Source organism: Octopus bimaculoides, chromosome 2 (assembly GCF_001194135.2).
Source record: "Octopus bimaculoides isolate UCB-OBI-ISO-001 chromosome 2, ASM119413v2, whole genome shotgun sequence".
In the NCBI taxonomy this organism is placed as follows: domain Eukaryota; kingdom Metazoa; phylum Mollusca; class Cephalopoda; order Octopoda; family Octopodidae; genus Octopus; species Octopus bimaculoides.
The window spans coordinates 167,085,709-167,104,440 of record NC_068982.1 but is presented as its reverse complement, the minus strand read 5'-3'; the positions used below and the strand labels follow the sequence as shown (position 1 = coordinate 167,104,440).

At 35.3% G+C, this 18,732-nt stretch overlaps 1 protein-coding gene across 3 annotated transcripts in view; it reads left to right on the top strand.

Moving 5' to 3' along the window:
- Nucleotides 1-18,407, top strand: part of LOC106872979 (L-seryl-tRNA(Sec) kinase) — a 62,335-nt gene extending 43,928 nt beyond the window's left edge. For all 3 annotated transcript variants that reach the window (XM_014920167.2, XM_014920168.2, XM_014920169.2), the window contains exons 2-6: nucleotides 3,795-3,993; nucleotides 7,578-7,818; nucleotides 14,516-14,708; nucleotides 15,456-15,622; nucleotides 16,484-18,407. In XM_014920167.2, coding sequence (XP_014775653.1) covers nucleotides 3,805-3,993; nucleotides 7,578-7,818; nucleotides 14,516-14,708; nucleotides 15,456-15,622; nucleotides 16,484-16,710 — 1,017 coding nt within the window. In that variant the 5' untranslated portion in view covers nucleotides 3,795-3,804 and the 3' untranslated portion in view covers nucleotides 16,711-18,407. The remainder of the gene's footprint in view (nucleotides 1-3,794; nucleotides 3,994-7,577; nucleotides 7,819-14,515; nucleotides 14,709-15,455; nucleotides 15,623-16,483) is intronic.
- The last annotated feature ends 325 nt before the right edge of the window (nucleotides 18,408-18,732 follow it).

Below are 18,732 nucleotides of genomic sequence, written 5' to 3'. Positions count from 1 at the left end.
AAACTAGAGACTTAGTCAAAATGCTTTTCTTTTTGTAGGGTTTAGTCAGGGGAGGAAGTACATGCCCCACACTCCTTCTAAGGGAGTGATGATCAATGAAAAGTTATCTTCAGAGCCAAGACTGGATCAAATGCTTGTAACAGAGCAGATTTTGCTCAAGGTCCCCAAAGAACAGGAAGTGGAGTTATACTGAGCAGCAGAAGTCTGCAACAGTGACAACTGCATTAAAGGCCCCAAGTGGTAGTATGGAAGGTATTTTATGAGTCTAAAGAAGATATCAATCAATTTTGATGAGTGAACTATTTCCACTTTTATTGTCATATTCAAAATCTTAAAAGTTTCCTCTTCTTAACCTTTTAGCAATCAGATTATTTTGTCAAATTTACTGTTTTTTTTTACTTAAATTGTTTTAAATTAATCATGCATTATCTTATGGTCTCACAATTCTGATAGTGTTATTGTTTATTTTTAGAATGACATTGTAGGGTAGCTTTAAGAGGCTGGATCTGGTCAGTGTGAACTTAAAGTAGAATATTTGGGTTATATATGGCCAGTTGAAACACTAAAGGGTTAAAACTTTTTCAAATCCTTTTATTCATATTTTTATTGTATAATTCTAGTCTGGCTTTTGTTGGTCAGGATCTGGTAGATATGCTGTGATTTGATTTTGTTGAGTTTTGTTTACTTTGGTTTTGAATGCAGATAGGTCTGTCTTAATGATTTGTATTCTGAATGTTTTTAGCTTTAATAATGTTTTTATTCTTATATTTTTTATATTTTTGTTGTTAATAATAAGAAAACTGCAATAACGATGCTACCACAACAAACACAGGTCTAGAGAGATGACATAACCTTGGTATTAAAGCAACTTTGGATTCTGTTAGTGAAGCAAATTTAACGAGATTCATTCTTAAAACCAAAAGGATATCAGAAATAGAAAACTTGTAGAAAAAGAATACAAACCAAAAACACAACCAGTAATTTAAAGGAGTGTGTAAATTACAGCAGTGAAATGTACATTTATACAACCTACGAAAAGTAGGGTGTATACATCTACATGTCTTGGGTTGACCTGGATGCAAGGTTGCTTGCATAACATCCTTGGGTGATTAAGATATAGACTGCAGTAGCCAACAGCATGACCAAGATTTTTGTCACACTTATTAACATCTGATTTGAATCAAATGAGATGCAATATTGTTTCAGAAACGAGTGAATCTTGAGGTATGGATGTTCTTTTTGAATCAGGATAGTTAGTCAGTGGTCCTGGTAATGGACTGCAGCAAAGATGGCACCTTCAGATTATTGGGGTTTTTATGCACACCACAACAAAGCCATAGTGGCCAGAATATTTCCGGTATCTAGAAACATTCTTGAGAATCTCTCAGTTGTTAGTACTAATGGGTAACTTAGTGGCCAGTATTACTTTGCTTAGAAACAAATGAGGGTTAGTGATAGGAAGAGGTATCTGGCTATAAAAATCAGCTTCGATAAATTTTTTCTGACCCATAAAAGCATGGGAAAAGGGCACTAAATTAATGGTGTTGATATGTAGTCTTGCTGTGGAATTACGTCTCATAGTTATGCCACAAGTCTTTTCAACCATTGGGAAAAAGAAAGTTTTTTTTTGTGCATTGTTAGAAGCAAAAATCTGGATAAAGCAGTCAAATAACTTTAAGGAGTCCTTCATACTTCTTATACATACTGTTCTTACAATATCTTGGCATCTCTTGCCACCCAATGTGCCACACGGCACAGGAGGACCTAAGACTAAAACTAATTTAAAGCATTATTGTTTATTTATGAAAATTTAATGGCCTTTGTTTTTGCATTGGCTTTCTCTTATTTTGATTTCTGTTTATATTTTCTTTATGATGTTATAAAAGCAGCAACATTTATATTTGAATTAGTTTTCAGTGTACTATTTATTTTATGTCTTTAAAGATCATATGCTCAAGTGTTACATTTTTCTAGTTAAATATGATTTAACTTTTCCCCATTACTTTGCTGATGGTCCTTTTTTTTTTTATAGAACAGTCATCTCTGCATTTTTTTTTTTTTTGGTTTCCCATGACATCATTATGTATGGTTGGGTTGACTTTATTTTCATCATTCTTAGATTGATAAAATAAGATATCAGTCAAGTACTGAGGTCAGTACCATCCCCCAAAATATAGCTTTGGCCTAAGTTAGAAATTATTGTTTCCATTAAGATGGTAAGAGTGAGAATTGGTAGAGTGCTAAACAATAAACCTCAGATTTACATTTTTATATTAAAATCCTATTGAAGTGATATTTATCTGTTTTTCTTCCTTCTAGGGTAGATAAAATATCATCATTAGCATAGTTGTTTAATGTCCCTTTTCCATGCTGGTATGGGTTGGACTATATGTACCTGTCGAGTAATGGAATTAACCTTATCAATTGCAACATCCCACAAAATATTTGGTGAAATCATTCAATAGTCAGATGAAACTCAATGCAATAAAATATATATCTTAACATCACTAGTTTAGCACACATCTTCAGTAATCATTCTGCCAGGAAGACACTGTGATGCTGATAGTTTGGTTAACAATATTATCCAAGAGTGAAAACAGCGGGCTGGCAGAATTGTTAGCATGATGGGCAAAATGCTTAGCAGCATTTCGTCTGTCTTTCTCTGGCCCTGTACCAAAATTTGAAACCAATATTATCCAAGAGTTCATCTTTTATCTCAAAACTATAATACATGTGGAGGTGGGGGTATTGATTAGTATAAAAGGAAAGTTAAAATGTCACAGTTACTCATGAAAGTAGCAGTAAAGAGGATGAATTTGTATTTGTTGGTATAAGGATTGACAAGCAACACTTTGAGACTGTATGCTACTCCAAATTTCCTAGTCAGAATCTCATCAATGGTTCATCAAGTGATTTGAAGGAAGCCATGGTTCCTAATATCATAATGACAGAGAGCTTTAACTTTCCAGGTATCAGCTGGGAAAAGGTCTTCATTGAATCAGATGCATAGAATGCATACTTAAAACAAGGATTCCTGCATCTGATTATCAGGATTTGTCTTCAAACAAGTTGGGAATTTTTCTACTTATGACAATGAGAACCTGGACCATGTAGCTGTCTCTGAACAAACTCCTTTGTCTGATATCTAGCTCCTTAACAAAATGACTAAATGGACTAAAGAGAGAATTAGAAAACTTGAAAGAAACCATACATGTATATATGTATTAGAACGAAATAAATATACCCAAAGTATTTGGACAAAAATTCTAAACTGCATTTTTCAGTATCATTTCAACTTACTTTTCTACCAACACTGTTAATGACCTTAGAAAGGTTATCATCATCATCATCATCATCATCGTTTAACGTCCGCTTTCCATGCTAGCATGGGTTGGACGATTTGACTGAGGACTGGTGAAACCGGATGGCAACACCAGGCTCCAGTCTGATTTGGCAGAGTTTCTACAGCTGGATGCCCTTCCTAACACCACAAACTACCAATCCATAACATAAGAAAAAGAGGCAGACTGATTGACTAATATATATCAGGCTTGACTAATATACAGTATATAAAATAAAGTTTAATACTTCAAAATGTGTGTTATGACAACAGCTGTCCTTCCAGAATTTGCCTACCCCTATTAAGTCACTACTGTACCCTAGACAAAGTTTGAATACTGAGGTCAATATAATCAACTTACTCCCCCTAAAATTGCTGGCCTTATGCCAAAATTTAATGCTCATGTTATTGTTGTTGTTATTGTTTTACTGTTGTTGTTATTTCATTATACCAGGTCTTAGCCCATGAACATGGATATGTGCTTACTAATTCTTTGTGGTCTGCCTGCCTGTGGTAAAACAACTTTGGCTAAAAGACTGAAAGCATCACCAGAGTTCAACAGCATCTATCATGTTGTTCATCTTTCATATGATGACTTAATGCCAGACAATATTACTGCTATCCTGACAGAAAAGCCTAACTTAGTGCAACAGGTAAAAATTTTAAATCTTGATGTCTCTGTACATTAGATAAACTATTCTTTGTAGAGTCTCCCAAACTTACTGAGATCATTTCTTTCAAACCTACACTTGTAAGACAGCAAATTAATGAAATAAATTTTATTTATATATTGACATTGCTACTGTATTGCATAATTAGGACTGACCGAGCAAGAATTAAATCTTTTTTGTCAAAGACATATAAAGATCACGAAATGATATCTGATATACAGGCAATATGACCAAAGTGATAATATAAATTTGTTAAGGCAATTATATTGACTTTCTCCAATCATTATTTTTATTTGTGTATTCTCTAACCCTCCTCAGGTGCCATATTCTAATGCTCACACACATTCACATTCATGAACCTTCATTATGTAACTGAAACTACTGATATATCCATTTTGTCAGGTGCTCCGCAACGGAGCACCTGACAAAATACCTTTCAGTGTTTAGGGAATTTAAATACTGCAAGGTTTGACGTTTATCTATTATGGTTTGATTGCAAAAGTACCTGTTGTGTGTGTGTGTGTGTTTATATATGTGTTTGTCTCCCACCACCACTTGGCAACTGGTGTTGGTGTGTTTACAATCCTCCTAACTTAGTGGTTCAGCAAAAGAAACCAATAGAATAAATACCAGGCTTTATAAAAAAAATGTTACTGGGGTCAATAAGTTTAACTAAAATATATATACATGTTACTTGCTGAGTCTGCAAGAAGAGGCAGTGTCTATGATCTCTGAGACCAAAGAGCTTGATGCTATTAATGTCATGTTTAAACTGTTACAGATCAACACCTGCAGAGAGAAGTTTCCATAGGAAAGATGATCTGGGAAGGAAGGCCTGGGCATGATGGTTAGTGGTGGGGTGTGCAGTAAGAGTGATGAGAGAGGGAAAGAGACAAGTGTAGGTACAAAACCAGTAGTTCAGAGGAATAGGGACCATTATAGTTATGAAAAGAGAACAGATGAGCATTTATGAGTCAGAAGCTATTAGTGATTTAATGCCAATAAGTCAAGTGGCCCTCTTCTGGATGCAGTCTGTATGCATAGCAGCGACATCATTCTAAGTGTGGAAGCGATATTACATTTGGGGCCGGTTTTCAACTTTATAGAAAGTGTTAACAATTGTTGAGGGCTGAAGTATTTTCTGGCTCTAAAGAGATAGGCCATTGTGTTAAGGTTGTCCTTTTGCCAGGAGAGATTCTTATACTCTCCCCAACAATTTTTGGTGATGTGCCAATCTAAGAAATTACTATGTAGTTCAAGAAGTCTCCTCTGGGATATCAGAGAATTAGAAAAATGTTATTGTTGTTGTTAGAGTGGTAAGCTGGTAGAATCATTAGGTTAGGCTGTCAGACAAAATGCCTTGAGGTAGCTGCACTCTTTTGAATACAATTCTGCCTGAGTTGACTTTATCTTTCATCCTTCAAATAAGTATCAGTCAAATACTGGGGTACTCTCTTAGTGAAGTACCAATGTATGACTGGATGATACAAGCATGACAAACTGTTCTTTAGCCCCAGATTACCACTAAATAATCTTGATTCATGGTCAAATATTTTCCAGCCATTCCCATATATGTAGGATTACATATATGTCTTCTACGTGTTTTCCTTTTTCTTTCTTTCTTTTTTTTTTTTTTTTTTTTTTTTTTTTTTTTTTTTAGGGAAATAGGGCATGATTTAAAAGAGGAGTGACTATTATTTCATGAAAATTGAGTGGTCATGTAGAGGTTCTCTTGTAGGCTCAAGGAATGAAAACACAGGCAGGAAGGAAATTCTAAAGTGTTGCAAATTTAGAAAAAGAAGGATTGGTAAAAATATATTGGATACGCAATTTAAAGCAAATGTCTATCAAACTGGCAAAGACTGCTGTAGTTGTAGTGGTTGATGGTGGTGGCAGTGATGGTTGTGAGATGATAATGATGTAGTTGTTTAGTCCTATGCCTCAGCCCCGACTGAGCAGACATACAATCAAAGAGATTTCAGTCATGTCCTTCCCACCCTTTTTGAATATCACTGTCCAATGTATTCGTCCTTATTTCAGACATCAGGGGTTCATTGTAGGGAGAGTTTGCTGCTATTTCTAGAGGAGGGACAACTATAGAGAGGCTCTGTAGCTTCAGTAGAAATTTTGGAAGGAGGAGACAGCTTATCAACAAAACAGTGGCTGTAAACTGTTGCCTGTTCAGTGCTTAACTTTCTTTATTTTGCTGACCTAAAATGTGTTTTGGTGGGTGCAGCGCTCCAGATATTGAAACGTCTACATGATTAAGTTGAAGACACTTTTTCTTCTCCACTTAGAAAAGATATGAATGTCACAGCTTTGCTTTTTATGTCTTTTCCTACAAAAATTTCTTAGTCTTTCTTACTAATGGGGTCCACTGAAGTATACTGTTCATCATAAACGGACAATATAAAAACAATATACTGTAATGCACAGGCATGGCTGTGTGGCTAAGAAGTTTGCTGTACAACCTCATGGTTCTGAGGACAATACTTCTGTGTTAACCGAGAGAATCTTCTACCATAGCCCTGTGAATGGTATTAGGTGTACAGAAACTGCAGAAACTCATCATGCATGCACACACTCACACACATATGTATGCATGCATGCGTACATACATAAATACATACATGTGTGTGTGTCTGTGTATGTGTGTATATATATATATCAACATTTGGTAAACAAAATAGCATCAGACAAAGTATCTTGCTATATTCTGACTGAGTTATCCTCCTTCATGCCAAGAATGATTTGTCTTTCATACCATACAAGATCAAGAAAATAAATACCAGACAAAATACTGGTGCATTTGAGAGCGGGACTCCAGCTTAGCCATAGGCTTGTGATGGAAACTACTAAAAGAACATTACACACACACACACACACACACACACAATCTTCCTCAATACTATCCCCCACTCAGTTGTGGGGTCTTGTCTTGCAAGTTGCTTGATGTTCTTGCTGGTGCCACATAAAATGCAACCTGTACACACTGTAAAATGATTGGCATTAGGAAGGGCATCTAATCTTAGAAACCATGCCAAAGAAGACAGCAGAGCTTGGCACAGTCCTCTGTCTTGCCATCTCCTGTCAAGTCATCCAGCCATGCAGCATGGAAAATGGATATTAAATGATGATGATATGTGTTGGGTGTAAACACTCTGGAATACTGGTAAGCTTCCAGTAAACTGAGCTTGTTTGATTCCTGGTGAGTCACTTCTATCTGTTATTCACAGCTTGAGGTAAGATGAACTCCACCAAGTTCATTTACTCTTGACACACTACATTAAAATGATGGTTTTAGTGGTAGTTACATAATAATTATAGGCCATGAGTTTCACAATTTTCAGGTTTAAGTTAAAGATTGACTGCCTATTTTCATCATTAGTACATATTATTTAATGGCTGTACAGTATTTAGATTTTTAAAAAGTATGTTTATAAGGTATTCCTCCTTTTTAGAGAAATAAAAGCATGTTTGCCACCTCTAAAAGATTGAAAAGCACTGCTCTAGGTTGTCACTTTATTCCTTTTATGTTTCAAATTATGATTATTTCTTCATTACAGGGAGCTGCAAATTGGAAGAAATATCGGGAAGATATAGTATGTTGTGTTGAGAATATTCTCAAAATTTTCCCAAATGTTAAAGCAGAAATACCTGTTAATGTGTGCCCTGATCTATGGACTAAAATAAACAATAGCTTTATGCAGGACATGAAAAAAGAAGAATTTCACTTGTTGGTTATCATAGATGATAACATGTATTATCAAGGAATGCGATATCCTTTCTATCAGTTAGCCAGAAAGTGTAAGTATCACACAATTTTTGTAACTCTTCATCATTGAAGTGATATAAATTAGTCTATGCTTGTTATGAATAACTTATAGATTCCGATCTCTTAACTGACTAAATTTAAACTTTACTATATTGTTGTGATCTTGAGCAAGGTACATAACTGTTCTTTACTTTGTAGGGCTGCTATGGTGGTGGTCTCTTATTTTAAAAGTAAATGGTTGTCAGTAAGAAAACAAGAATAGCTAGTTGTTAAAAAAAAAATATTGATCAGAAAATATGCAGATATCCAAATTTATAGAAAACCATTCTACTCATGCTAGCATAGAAAAAAAAAAATAATGATAATAATAAATTTATTGAATCTCTGCTTTTCTTTATATTTTATTTTCTATGTGGTATTCCATTGAATAGAGATGCTTATTTTATTACAACCTATCATTTTTTAACCCATATCTAAGAGGTTGCTTTCTTTTATCCTATCTGTATCTGCTACAACTCTTGTTGATTTACTTCCTTCAGACGAAAGTTGTTTTTTTGTTTTACAACTGTTTTTGCATGTTAGCATGTGTTAGATATAAACTAATTATCAAGGTGTTATTTTCTCTTCCTGTCTCTAATGCTTGCCTGTTTTAAAACTTTAATACTGTAAATATTCTCTAGAAGTGTAAATGTATCTTACTTTATTAGACAATAACTCACTGTGTAGTGTCAATTTTCTTCCTCCTTCTCTCTCTCTCTCTCTCCTCTCTCATTCACACATACACACACACACACACACACACACACACACACACACACACACACACACACACACACACACACACACACACACACACACACACACATTACATCTACCAAAAAACAAACCAAACCTTCTGCTATCTGAACGCCTTGCTTCCCTGGGCATAGATATGTTGAAGCTCTGATGTCTGCCAACTGACTTGCTAAACACCCACAAATTTATTAACCATCATACCAACAACCACCTTGAGCACCTTTTTGAGCTCCATGTGTCTAACACACGTGGGTATGCCTACAAAGTTAGGAAACAGCACAGCTCCCATGACGTTCAGAAACATTTTTTCACACTCAGAGTTGCTGAAGCATGGAACAAACTACTTGCATCAGTTGTTAGTTGTCGTGACATTGCATCCTTTAAAACCTCCATGTTTCCTGAAATTCGCCTACACTACACCTGATATCCCCTACTCCATATGCATGCACACATGTATATCATGACTCATACACTGTTCACTTTCCTGACTTTTGTACATAATTCTATGTACTGCACATGAACCTTTGAATAGTTGTAGTGCACCTGAGCACTATACACAATAATTTCATTATTATTATTATCATCTAAGTTTTCATTTCCTAATGTTTCACAACCAATTCTTTTCTTTTAAGGACATGTTGCCCAAACCATATCTTTGTGAACCTGCTCTCATTCTGTATATGGGTATTCAACTTCATAGAGATACCAGACAAATTCCTTTAAATTCAAAGCCCTAGATATGCAAAAATATGTGCTGGTTATGGCTAACCTGTGTTTGCTCATAGGTCTGATTGGTTAGTAATTTTCTTTTCCAGGACTCTATCAAACTTACCAAACTTATCTTCTGTACTGAGGGTTTATTTTTATCCTCTCTTTCTAAGCACCATGTTAATTATGAAGTGTCTACACATTTGCATGGTCTGCTAGAAATAGCAGCTAAAACTTCTTAAAACCTTGCTTTATCATTTTTTAATTTAAAAATAAAGATACATTGGATAATGTAGTCACAAGTATAGTATGTCTGCAATTCTGCAATGAAAACAAAAACAAAAAAAAAAAACTGGATAATGGCACTTGAAACACCTTTCATCATTGTTCTACTTAATCAAGTCCAACCTGAAGGTAAATAACAACAGCAACAGCTTCTCCACTTCCTTTGTTCTTTTCTCTTTTCATTTTGGTTAACAGCATTTTAATGTTTCCTCTTGCCACTCAATGACATGGTTTGGGCAAATTTACATGACAGCATTGTTTAATATCATGAAAGTAGTAAGAGATATTTTGACCACCGATACTAACCTCATATTCCATTAAAGATTGATTTCTTTTGACTGCACATGGCTCAGTGCCAATTTTTATTTGTAGAAAGAGATAGAATGTTGACTGAATTGACTTTGATATATTATTGTTGTTTTTCTACTACTACTACTACTACTACTACTACTACTACTACTACTACTATGGTGAGGTGGAAGAGTAGTTAGGGCTTGACTAAATGTCTTACAATATTTTGTTATGTTCATCTCAACTCTGTGTTCAAATCCCATTGGAGCCAACTTTGTATTTCATCTCCCTGGGCATGATAAAAAAAAACCCCCAAAAAATGTCAACCATGTTTGGGGAATAATACGACTGACTACAACCATCCCCTAAAAATATTGAGGCCTTGTGTCCATATTAGGAATTATGGTCATTATCATCCTCATCTTCTCATCATTATGACAGTAGATTGGCAGAATCCTTAGAACATCAAACAAAATGCTTTGTGATGTTTCTTGCAGATCTTTATTTTCTGAGTTCAAATCCCACTGAGGTCAACTTTGCTTTTCATCCTTTCAGGCTCAATAAAAATAAAGTACAAGTCAAGTACTGGGGTTGTTGGTATTGATTAATCCCCTCCCGTCAAAATTGCTAGCCTTGTACCTTAATTAGAAATGCTGCCCCCCCCCCACCTACCATTTATATTTGCATTTATTTTTGTTAGTACTTTATACCTTGTATACTGTTTTCCTTTCTTAAATCATTTCATTCTATGTACATCCCCACACTTTGTCTTTGTATTGCCTGCCCCCATCACCCATCACTCTAATAGCAAATAAAATAAATTATGATGGCAAGCTGGCAGAATTGGTAGCATGCCAGACAAAATGTCTTGTGGAATTTTGTCGGTCTTCATGTTCTGTGTTCAAATTCTATCAAGGTCGACTTTGCCATTCATCATTTCAGGTTTGATGAAATAAATACCAGAAGCACTGGGGTTAATGTAATCAACTAGTCACTCACCCAAAATTCCAGGCCTTATACCTATAATCAAAAAAATTCTACTAGCAGTACTGAAAGTGGTCCACTTTCAGTACAGCTAATATATAATTTATTTATAGTTATAAGAATCTGTAAATATGAACAACCTATTAGACATACCAAATATAAGGTGTCTATAACTCATAATGTATTAATATAATTTATTTACATAATAGTTCTCAGTCTATAATGGATCTTAGCTACTAATGTCACTGAAAATATTTTAGGTTTCTGATAGCAAATATATGTATATGTATGAATAATGTATGTAAACAAAGCCTTCAAAGAAATGAAGATGAAACCAAATAAAATTAGCATAATCAGTGCCTTAATTTGGACAAGTCTGCTTTATCATCCATTCATTTCAGTTATGTGTTGTCTGTCTTTTCATTTAAGAGATAATTCAAATTTTACAAGAAATGCTGGGGTAGTTACAATAAATATTATTACTATGAGGAAAGCAAAATGCAGGCCCTTATCAAGGAAGAAAAGAGAGAGTTCTATATAGTTTAGTTGAAATATAAGGTAAAATATGCTACAGAGTCATCACCATCATCATTTAACGTTCGCTTTCCATGCTGGCATGGGTTGGACAATTTGGCTGAGGACTGGCGAACCAAATGGCTGCACCAGGCTCCAATCTGATCTGGCAGAGTTTCTACAGCTGGATGCCCTTCCTAACACCAACCACTCCTAGAGTGTAGTGGGTACTTTTACATGCCACTGGTACAAGGGCCAGTCAGGTGGTACTGGCAGCAGTCATGCTCAAATGGTGTTTTTTACGTGCCACCTGCACAGGAGCCAATCCAGTGGCACTGGTAACGACCTCGCTCGAATATTTTTTCATGTGTCACTGGCACAAGTGCCAGTAAGGTGACGCTGATAATGATCACGCTTGAATGGTGCTTTTTACATGCTACCGGCACGGAAGCCAATCAGCTGCTCTGGCAACGGTCACGCTTGGATGGTGCCCTTTGCGCTCTACTAGCACGGATGCCAGGTCATTGATTTAAATTAAAGAGATCAAAAGGAGGGCTGATAATCAACTTAGCAAGACTAACAGGTCAGATTGTGTATAGGTGATTGAGTCATGCACTTCCTTATAAGAAAAGATTAGAATAAACATTGTCAATACTTGTAAAGTCCAAAGTTACAGATGTTAAGGCTCAATCTCCCTTTTATTCATTAGAAAGTGTGCAACCTATACATAGTTTAGCCATGTCAATCTTGCTAAGTTGAACCTGAATCTTCCATTTAGTCTCATTAACTTAAACCAACACAGATTCTTAACTGTTTCCTTTAATTTAGGAGTTTACTTGACAGAATTCCTTCTCTGGATAACATACTCTATCACTGGTAAATTCCCATGAGAAGATAGGAATTCTGCACCACAAGCCAATGAAACATTTTTCTCTTTTACAATGTTAGGCTTCTTTAAAGAAGTTAATTGTAATATCCTACAAACAACCTGCTAGAAATAGCACCTAAATTTCCCTAATATTTTACTCTGCCATCACAGCAATGTCACATTAGATAATGTATTCTTTAAAACCAGGATGGTCGTAGCTAGGATGCTTTTAATCATAGGTCTATTTCATCAGAACTGACCTGGTGTTATAAAAAGAGAAAAGAAAAATCGACTTAGAACTTGAGAGATACTCTGTCTCTCTCATTGCTCATCTTACTAGAGATAGAAAACAAATCTTTAAAGCACATTCTACAGTTCTAAAAGATTTTAGATGGCTTCACAACCTGAGAACATCATCATCCAAAATGGTCTTGAAGCCATCTGATGAGGACTCTGTTCAGAAGGCTGTAATATCACTTGATAAAGGAACACGGTACAATGAATTCATATAACAAGGCTATCACTTTAAATACCTTTACTAGAGGTCTCAAACATATACAATTGAATAATAAAGGAAAGAGTTTGATGAATGAAGGCCATGTTCATCTTCTGTGTACTACCTCATGTCTGCTAGTTGGCGTGTGTTGTAAGAGAGCCAACTAGGTCATATCTTTGCTCTCAGACATCCAGATACCAAAAGAAGACGCAAGACCTCGTGTCAGAATCCCCCCCTCTACTTGTGCCATCTAGCACAAGCTTGTTTTAACCCACTGTCAAGGGAGGTAACTGTGCTTACAAGATGATACATTAGATAATGTAACCCTGGGTACTCAATTCCTGAAAAAAGACAGGATACTCATAGCTGGGACAACTTTGACTGTTAATCTCTCTGATCAGGGTTGACTTTAGTCAGCAACAACTTACTTGAAACTAAGTGAACCTCAGCTGTTGTGCATTAAGCATTTTGACTGCAGAAACAATGTTATAATTGTGATAAGATATAAGCCATCAACTTTTCATCTCATTCATAAAGTAGACATAAATATATTGGATGTAATAAGACATTTTAATCAATTACAATCTCTTAGCTTACTACATCAAGTTTGCTAGTGCTCACTTTACTGTTAAGTTTACATGTCACAAACATCCCTGGGTATATTGTTCCTGGCCATTTTCATCTCATTGTCATGTACTATGCACAGTAAAAGCCCTCAAAATGCCACACAATTTCTAACAATGACATGTGACAGCCCCACATGTAAATCTACATCATAAAACTGAGTCAGGAAATACTTAATCCTTGATCAGTTTCTGACCTCAAGTAAGAGCCACACTGGAGTATTTCTCACAGCTAGTGCTGCTGTTGCACAGCCATCCTAAACACAGTTACCCTAAACCACATTTCAAAGAAAGACATTTGACTGATTGACAATGATTCATTCATTAATGTGCTTACAATCTCTAGTTTGAAGACTGTTTCTTCCAATGATTCCCATACCTCTCAACTAGTTAGCTATATACTACTCACACTCACTTTTCCACTCACCTTTCCTCCTTCCAACACTCTTATTGTCTCTTACCTTCTAGACTATGTACTGAACAGTTCACCCAGTCCTTCTTACCCAGAAATGTAATCCCCTGGAATTCCTTTCCAACCTTCAATTCCTTGCCACCACCAACACCAGTTGTTAGATATTCAATCAGAACATCAGTTTCAATTGTCTGAGAGAATCTGTTTTTAAAATGCATGAATTTGTCTGTTCATGAGCCTACTGGCTTGCCATAATAACACATTGAGCTGAGTAAACACCTGAAGAGCATGATGGAAAAAATGTGTACAATGACTCCAGTGGAGTGAAGTAGCTCCTATTAGAAATCAAAGCTAGGTTACATATCTAAATCAACAGAAGTTCAACAAATGATTTACTGATCTTACAGTTGTCTTATTGTTCACTGCTCTATTATTTCAGCCATCCCCAGTCCATGTCACTGTGAGGAAAGAACAAACAGCTATAATACTGAAAATGATGTCAATGATTACTTTTCTTTTCTTCCCTTGTGACCGTCTCTGCCTTTCTCTTCTTTTTGATCATGGTCTTTTAGTATTATTATAGCTATCTATGTTAGGAAGGTAAACAAGTACTACTCCAATGTCATGGTTGAATAGTTAGTGATAGGTAAAACATCGAGCTGTAAAATGCTCTAATATAAACCTCACCCTTCAGAAAAACTGATTTAAAACGGTAAAAATAAAATGAAGTATTATTCATTTTCTCTTGTTTTAGACAGTATTGGGTTTTGTCAAGTTTATCTTGAATGCAACATAGAACTGGCATTGAAAAGGAACAATCATCGGCCAAACCCCATACCTGAGGAAGTGATTCACACAATGGCATCAAAGTTAGAACCACCATCACCATCTGAAAGAAACTGGGAAGTTCATTCTTTGTACATCAAGGACCAGACTATTTGTTGTTTGTAAGTTGATATCTGATGTGTCATATGTGTGTCAGCTACATATTTGAACATTTGTAAATATATTATTGGGTTAAAATATATTGCAAGCATTCTTAGCCAGTGGAGGTCTTTACATGGTCACTCAACCTGCTAGAAAGAACAGCCAAATCTCCTCTAAGCGTCTCTAAAAAGATGAGAACGCATTTAATAATATAGTCTTAAACATCCCATTAAAAGAGAGAAAAAACCCAATCTAGAATGCTTTTGAACATAGCTCTGCTTGATCAAGAATAACCTGGAGCTCTGCAACAACTGCAAGCATTTTGTGTGATATTTTGAAAGAGAGATATTTATCCCTTATCTGTTTAACTTTATGAAACTGGTGTTGAGCACCAAAGGCATTAATACTCTTTGAAAGTTTTTACATATGTTTTTTTTTTATATAATATTTACCTGTGAATTCTAACAAGTTAAAGCTTAATATAGTCTCTAACTGTAATCACCTGACTGTACAAATAGACAAAGTAAGCAAGATATCTTGCTTGGATCAATGACTTATGCAAGATTTGATTTTGTGATACAATCATATGTGATTAAGAGTATTCCAGATTTAAAAATAATTCTGTTAGCATCACTCATTGTTAAATGAATAAAAAGTGATTACTTATTGATTTATTTATTTATTTTTTTTTTTTGCTAATATCTCACTTATCTTCTCTCTATAAAAATAATTATCCCTCTCCTATTCTCGCTTCTTTTTTCATCCAGAGATGATGTGTTGGCTTTGGTTGACAATGCCAGGCAAAACAAAGCAGCACCACTTTCAGATAACCTGGAACTTCGGCAGATAAGTCGTGTTAAATGTTCCATTAGCACTTTACATCAAGCAGACCAAATTCTGCGAAAGCTGGTTTCAGGGAAGATGTCTGATTTACGTGAGTATTTCTAAAGGTTTTTTTTTCTTTTTCTTTCACTCTTTTTTTTTTCCATTTCTCATGTTTAATCAGATAAAACAGGTTTTTAAAAATTTAGTTATTTATAAATCATCTTCCGGTCATTAATTTTGATTTGTTTACCTTTTTGGGACGAATGTCTTAAAACTGAAGTTTGTTTTATCTATCATTACTTTAACCACATGTTCTATTAGTTCTTTGTATATTGCCACATAAAAAGCATTGGTGTGGGTGCTGGTGCCATGTAAAAAACACTGGTGATGGTGTCACATAAAAACCACCCAATACTTTTTGTAAAGTGGCCAGCATTAGGCAGGCACCCAGCTGTAGAAACCAAGTCAAAACAGACTATGGGACCTGGTACTCTGCCCCTGGTCTTGTCAGTTCCTGTCAAGCCATCCAACCCATGCCAGTGTGGAAAATGGACATTAATTGTTGATGTTGATAATGTTAAAACTGCTAACACTGATGTCAGTCATTCTCATCATTAATGTCGCTGTAATATATAGCTCCTGTCAGCTTAGCTTGAGCAAATCTATGGCAAAAGTAGCCTATCACATACTGAGAGGAACGATATCTTGGAATTTAGGATTCAAAGCTTGTTACTTATTCAAAAAATCATAGCAGTGAAGACATGGAATGAAATGTAAGCTCACAATGTTGGTTTTCACAGGTGAAGTGACTTCATAAAAGGTTGCTCATTGACTCATATACATGGAAAATATATGGTATGTATCATAAATATAGAATGTATGTGTGTGTGTGTGTGTGTGTGTGTGTGTGTGTGTGTGTGTGTGTATTAAGATGTTTCCATTAATTTTATTATATATTTTTTCTTCTCAGATGCCGGGTTATCTTGCAAGAATAAGAAAGAGATGTCATGTGTTTATCTACAAATTCGTACCAGGCTTTATTCAGAGCTAAAATTAGGTTCACTGCTTATTCCTGAATCTATTGAAAATGTTACAGATGCCTCAAAAAATACAGAAAGTAATTTATATCAGTGGCTGAAAGACATATTTGAATCTAATTGTAATGATTCAACAGTAAATACAACTGAAATCACTTGAGGGCAAAAAGTCGTAAATTCATTTTGTCTTCATGTAGACAAACCAATCGACTCTCTTTACCAGAGGACCGCTCACTTTAGTGTGCATTAGCTGAGAATTTAATATCTTGGAATTAACTATTGCATTTGACATTTGATTAAACAACAAAAATTTTTAAAATTAGCTGAATACTACTATCGTTTATTTTGAAATATAGTTATCTCTGAAAAAATTCAGAATGTCAAAGCTGGTTTAGGTAGTTAATTCTTTATCAACAGATTGAACAGCTAGATTCTACCATTGCACTTTATTACCAGCCATTCTATTTGACATGTTAAGTTCATTCCATAAGTATCTTTGTTTACTTTGATTGATGGTAATTTTAGCTGTTTTTCTTTTTTCTTTTTTGATTTAAAAATGTTTTTCACTCCTCTGTGGTTTCTGTTTCAATGCTGCATAAATTGCCCGAACTGTCTCTATTTATTGCCATCACTGTATCTGACATTTGAGGAGGATGAATTCAGTGAAAGTAAATGATAGTTGTCAATATTGACAGCTAGGGGAGTACAGAAGGAGTACTTGCCAATCTGATGAGGCCTCTCAAGAATGAGGGGCCTCATCAGGTTGGCTTTGAGATGGGCAAGAAAGCTAAGGCGAGCTGGCAGAAACGTTAGCATGCCGGGCGAAATGCTTAGTGGTATTTCGTCTGCCGCTACGTTCTGAGTTCAAATTCCACCGAGGTCGACTTTGCCTTTCATCCTTTCAGGGTCGATAAATTAAGTACCAGTTACGCACTGGGGTCGATGTAATCGACCTAATTCGTTTGTTTGTCCTTGTTTGTCCCCTCTGTGTTTAGCCCCTTGTGGACAATAAAGACTTAAGAAAGCTAAGGTGATGAGAGAGGTAGTAATAGCATTGGGGAGAGGTCAGACAGGTCCTGTGACGTCCTTAGTAACACTGGAAGCAATGTTCAGTGTACAGAAGAGATTCACTGCCATCCTTGGTCATACCAACAGCATGGCAGAGTGAGAGTGAAAAGAAGACAGTGATTGAGAGATGAGTGATAAAGGCACTGATAATAGAGATATGGGTGTCAGAGGCATGGTTGATAGTGGTACAAATGATAAGAGGGATGAGAAAGTATTAAAGAGGCTGAATATATATCTATAACACATATTGCACGCACATGCTTCTCTTTGCATTTGTTCTCCTGTCTTGTAATATCTCATTAGTTCACCAAACAACTTCCAGTCAGTTAGAAACCAGCATGTACATTAAGTTTACAAGGCATTTTTGCTAGGATTGCACTGTCCAGTTTTTTCTTTTTTTCTTCATCTTTTCAACTGGATCCAAAATATTAAAACAACTATTTTCTCTTGTATGAACATCAAACTAATACTTTTTGATTGTGAATTTATCTTGGCTTGTTTTTGTCCTTTTTTACCTTTGCTCTGTGTGTGTGTGTGTGTCCTTGTCTCAATTATTGTGTGATAATTGTAAGTAGGTTTAGTTATAATAAAAATGGTGATGTTTCCTTGCAATATTCTGAGTAAACTTGTCCAGACTTGGTGGGAAATATTACTTCACTTGGAAACGCTTAAAGGTCGGCAATAGGAAGAGCATTCAACCACAGAAAATTCTGCTTCACCAAATCTCATCTAACCCATGCAAGTACAGAGAAGTAAGCAGTAAAACAGAGATGATAAGTGTTTTATATATATATATATACATACATATATATGTATATATATATATATATATATTCATTTCTCATATTTTGTAAAGGTTTAATGAAAATATATATTTTCATTTGTATCCTAAAAAAAGCCTTAATGAAAATTCACCTGCTAGTTCCATTCATATCAGAAAATGGAATTATGTTATAACAGACTAGTTACATGTTTGTTGTTTCATAAGTCTATTGTACTCCATTTCAAAAACAAGAACTGTTTTTTTTTGTTTTTTTTTTTTAACAGATTCATTGCTAAGCAATGCCTATATTTATAACATATTTATTATGTAAAACCAAATAAATTTTTGAAT